Below are 4,721 nucleotides of genomic sequence, written 5' to 3' on the forward strand. Positions count from 1 at the left end.
CACAAGGAGCAGACTGGAGAATTTAGATCTGCGTCACAGAGCTCAGAGAGAGAGAGAGAGAGAGAGAGAGAGAGAGAGGAGAGAGAGAGCGCTCCGTCGATAGGTCTGCTAGCAACAGCCGTGCTGCAGCAGAGAGAGAGAGAGAAATCAAGAAACAAGTCATAGCAACACCGGGCACCAGGTTCTGCTAGCTCACTTGCCAAGCGTTCAGAAATCTGTCGGGGGCTGGAGGCCTCTGGGTAGCCCGGGCTAAGGAGATGACACGCAAGGTGGCACGGGCGGTTCCCGCGGGGGGGAGGTGGGTGGTGGTGGGGGGCAGGGGTGGGAGCAAGAGGTTGCGGGGCGATGGTGGAAGGTTTAACGGGACCAATTTCTGGAACATTCGGGACTGCGGCACCCTACGGCCAGACCGAGATTTGGGTCTGCGCAGGCGACGATGGGTGGTCCGACGGGCTTCAGGACTTGATGGCGTAACCCCCTTCTTCCCCCACGTACGTATCTGCTGGGATCGGGGGCGATGTCTCTGCGTATGTGGGTGCTCTGTCTTTCTCACCTTCTTTCTCGCTTTTTGCTATTTTTTTCTCTGAGAGAGGGTTTTTTTTTTTTTTTTTCCTCCACTTTAATTTCTTTTCTCTTAGTGTCAGCTGCTCAAGCCTGACCGGGGTAGAGGAGAGAGGAGCAAGCTGTCCCTGGCGTCCCACCTGACCTCCCAGCCTTTGCCCCCATTTCCTTCTGTTGGACAGACAGACAGACAGACTGGTTTTCCAGGCTGTTTGGGTGTCAGCGTCTGTCTGTCCGTCCATGCGACCCTTCGGTGGAAGGTAGGGAGTGAGGAGGAGGAGGAGAGGTGCTGGGAGGAAGGTGAAAGGCACAGTTTTCCAGGGGTTGCCTCACTGCAACGTTGGGCCCCGGGGCACCTGGGGCTGGTGAGGAGCAGGTGGGCAGGACGGGGCGTGGGCTGGGAGGAGTGGGGTGAAGCTGGGAGGTTTGTCACTGCGTAGTTGGGAAAAGTGGGGAATGGTGACGCAGTCACTGTTGCATCTTGTTAGGAGCTCCAGGGGGACAGGTAGTGAGGCTCCCGGCATCTGTAGGGCCAGCTGAGAGGGGTTAAGGAGGAGCTGAGAAGGGAAGCTAGCATTTAGAGATTAAATGTCATCCTTTTGGCGTTGGAAAGTTGTTTACCTTGCGCTCTCTGTGTCTCCATGTTGGCACCCTTCCAGTTCACATGTGATGATGGCCTTCCTTGTACTGCTGCATCATTAACTAAGTGACTGAGCTGGCCTTCCATTGGCCAGGGGAGGGCTCTCCCTCCAGCCGCTCCTTCCCATTGGTGGGCGGGCCAGTGGCAGGTGAAAACCTTTTTTTGATTGGTTGAGGGCAGGGTATCAAATCTGAATTTGCATTTCACTTGCTTCAAGGGGAGGGGGGAGCAGCCCAGCAGCTTTCTAAAATCTGTTTAGGGGTGTGCGTATGCTCCTGTGTCTGCCTGCCTTTGGCTGACCAGTCGAAGCCTCTTCCTAAGCCTTTCTTATTTCATGCACTCTGAGGGAGAGGAGCTCAGGGTGCCCCAAACTTTTTTTCTTTCTCTCTCTCTTTTTCTTTTTTTCTTTTTTCTTTTTTTTTTTTTTTGAAGGGGGGGGGTAGGAGAGATGGGTGCGCAGAGGGTCCACCAAACTGGAAGGAGAGGTTTGTCCTTTGGTCTGGTGTCGGAAAAGGGGATTTTCAGTCTGCCACACCTCAGTGTTGCGGCACAGTAATTCTTGGCTCCCCTGGAAACGCTCGGGCAAGGTAGGACAGAGCTGCTGCTGCCGCCACTGCCACCACCATGGGCTTCCTGCTGCCTCTGGGCTGCTCCCCGGGGACGAGACATTTGCATTGACGGGGCTGTCCAGAGCTGAGCCCAGTGTGGGAAGGACCTGCCTTCTGGAAGCTGCTGCTCCCTGGTGCTTGGAAAGGTGAGGACGGGAACCAACCCCAGGACGTTGCTCGGAAACTGCGTATTTGGTGGGATTTCTGGGGAAGCCACTGGGCCACGAGAGGCGTGGAGGTCCCAGGTTAGAAAGGTTTGTCGTTCTGGGGAGTGAGGAGAGTGAGAGCAAAACTAGGGCAGCAGGCTGTTCGCCTGTGGCTGGGGGAGGGAGACTTGGAAAAATGAGGGTGCTGGCTCCCCATCGGGTCCTTGTGGCAGGTGGCAGGTTTATGGGGAGGGGGTTTCCGAGCCCTGCGCCCTGTGCAGTGGCCCCCGCCCGTGACTGCGCATCCGGGAACGCAGTGCGCCCTGGGTCGCCGGCCTAGGACAGCACCGCCCTTCTTATTACATAACGGAGGCACGGCTGTGCCTTCTCGGCCCTTCTTTGCAACCCTGCCTCTGGGCTCCCCGGGGCCCATGGAGCTGGGGAGGGTCTGGTTGGGAGCAGTGGGAGACTTGACTCCCTCGGAGGGTCAGCTCGGGTCCAGGAGCTCGGTCTGAAGACAGAAGTGGGCTGCCGACCCCCCCTTGGGCTACGGAACGCAGAGTGTCCTTCGGGATGCCCTGCGTCACCCGTGGCCCCAGGACCTGTCGGGGCATGGGGGCGATGCCCTTCTTCTCCTCTTAGGCTCTCTGCGTTCTGCGAGGAAGTTTCTGATGGGAAAGACGTGACAATCGTAAGAGTGAGGAAGGGTGGGGTGGGGGGGCCCAGCTGGGAGGTGGTTGACAGCTCCTTCCCCCTGCCACTGGCTCCTCTTTCCTTGGGTGGGTTGGTAATACTCCTGGACTCCTTTTACCCTAAGGCTGCCATTTTGAAGGCATTTCTGCTGGTCTCCGACATGGTGGCGTTGGTTTTTCTGGTCCTGCTGTGCCAGTTCCGCAGAGTGGGCGGGGGGCGGGGGCTGTGACGGAGGAGGGGAGGGGGGGCAAACGCGCAGCAGAGGCGGGCGCAGTGGTGGCTGCCGCAGGAGGGTGGCCCCAGGGGCAGGACCGCCCAGTCCCACCCTCGGACTCGGCCTTGGGTGGGGGGTCCACCCCCCGGGGTCTGGGCTTGGCCAGAGGGTGGGCGTTGCCAACAGAAGGCCTGGGTCTCCCGAGCCCTGGTCGGCGTGAGGCGTAAGGCAACCCAGAGGAGAAGCTGAGGGGTTTTTGGGGGGGCGGGGGGTGTAGTGGAGATGGACGCTCGGCTGCTCATCCCAGACGTGTGGACCTGTGCTGTGTGCACCCCCCCCCCTTAGGCTCTGTCTCCGGCAGCGTCTCTGTGGGGCCAAGGCAGCTTTGAGGATTTGCCCGACGGCCCTCCCTCCTCATTGCTCGCCTCCTCTGCTCCTCGCCATGCCCCTGCCGGCACCCCGGTCCCAGCTGTCGCCCTCGGGTGAGGCTCCCTGCTGCCGTCCCTCGCCGGGCCCTTCTGCGTGCCGCAGCCATCTTGTCTTCTCTTGCTCAAGAGCTTTAAAATGGTTTCTCATCGTTTCCAGAGTAAAACTCCCTCCTCTGTAGCACGGTGCCGACGGCTGTCTGCAGCCAGCCCTCGCTCTCCTCGCGGGTCTTGACCCCCTGATTCCCACAAAACCAGGCAACTTAACTTCTTCTTGCTTTTCCGGCGCCTTCTGGTTTTCACCACTGGTGTCCCCCGTGACTGTTGGGCCCTACCGCACCCACCTGCGGCAGCCCGGCCGCCCTCCGTGGACCTTTCTGGAACCCCTTTCACCAAGAAGCAATCCTCGCAAGGGCCCCTCCTTGCTCCCTCCGGCCAGGCCGTCACACGCTGTGTCCTTCTCGTGTGCTTACGTCGTCGTCTCCGTGGCCCTCAGAGTGTAAGTCTTATGTCACCTATTAGACGGTGAGCTCCAAGAGGCCGGGCGACGAGGAAGGAAAACACTTACTATTTGGTGCCTTCTGTTTGCCAGGTACTACGTCAGGCCCTTGCACGGGGCTTATTTCATTTGTTGCTTGTTACCACAACCCTGCGAGGAGAGGCCCATGGCCGGTAAGTGTTCTGCTCATGATCAGAACCCCCATCCTCCCAAAGGCTTTGCAATTTTTTTTTTCTTTTGCCTGTCAGTTGTCAGTGTCTACAAAATGCCTCTTGCAAGGTAGATCCCCCAAAACGGGCCTATTTAAGGAATTTTGTACATCCCTTATGCTATATGGGACGTTGGGTGGCTGACCTTCCAGCGCCCGAGGTCCATGCTACCCTCTCTGCTACCTCCTTCATTTTCTCCTCTTCCTTTGCAGTCAGGTTCACCCAAGATGATGGCTTTTTTTTTTTTTTCGGTTGGTTTGTTTTCTGTAGCTGAACTTGGTGGATTACCAAAGCTCAGTTATCCTGGTTACCTTCCTCCTAGAAGAGGAGGTGGGGGTGCGATGGTTGTAGCACCTTCAGAGCAGAATGAGCTCCAGAACCCAGGATCGGTGGGGATCCTACAAGGGAGGGAGCAGCGCCATTGCACTTGGACAGCCCTAGGTCTGCATCCTGACCCTGCCTCGTCTTGCTGGGTGGTTTCTCTAAGGCTTAGTGACCTCGGTCAGTGACATGGAGCCACTACAGTCTGCACAGAGATGCCTAATACATTGCCAAGCAAGTAGGATCCCAGCAGAAAGTGTTACACCTCCTCTCCCCGTGCCCAGCTGTTTTATCGGGGGCTTAAGACGGGAACGTAAGAGGTGGCTGGAGAAGGAATGGGGGGGAAGGGAGCTTACATGCCTTCAGTGGTATCAGAAGCAGAGGCAGGGGCGGAGGTAACCAGGC

General features: G+C 58.0%; 1 protein-coding gene across 1 annotated transcript; it reads left to right on the top strand.

The window, feature by feature from the left end:
• The first annotated feature begins 1,233 nt into the window (after positions 1–1,233).
• On the top strand, positions 1,234–3,864 carry LOC121487917. Its single transcript, XM_041750042.1, has 5 exons — positions 1,234–1,245; positions 1,645–1,955; positions 2,598–2,646; positions 3,208–3,344; positions 3,641–3,864. The coding sequence occupies exons 1-5, from the start codon at positions 1,234–1,236 to the stop codon at positions 3,807–3,809; spliced, it is 678 nt and encodes a 225-aa protein (XP_041605976.1). The 3' UTR covers positions 3,810–3,864.
• The last annotated feature ends 857 nt before the right edge of the window (positions 3,865–4,721 follow it).

The sequence above is a fragment of the Vulpes lagopus genome, chromosome 1 (assembly GCF_018345385.1).
Source record: "Vulpes lagopus strain Blue_001 chromosome 1, ASM1834538v1, whole genome shotgun sequence".
NCBI lineage: Eukaryota > Metazoa > Chordata > Mammalia > Carnivora > Canidae > Vulpes > Vulpes lagopus.

Coding starts and splice junctions, on each gene's coding strand:
- LOC121487917 (XM_041750042.1), top strand. Junction 1,956..2,597: donor GCTCCCTGGTGCTTGGAAAG/GTGAGGACGGGA, acceptor TTCTCCTCTTAG/GCTCTCTGCGTTCTGCGAGG. Junction 2,647..3,207: donor ATGGGAAAGACGTGACAATC/GTAAGAGTGAGG, acceptor CCCCCCCCTTAG/GCTCTGTCTCCGGCAGCGTC.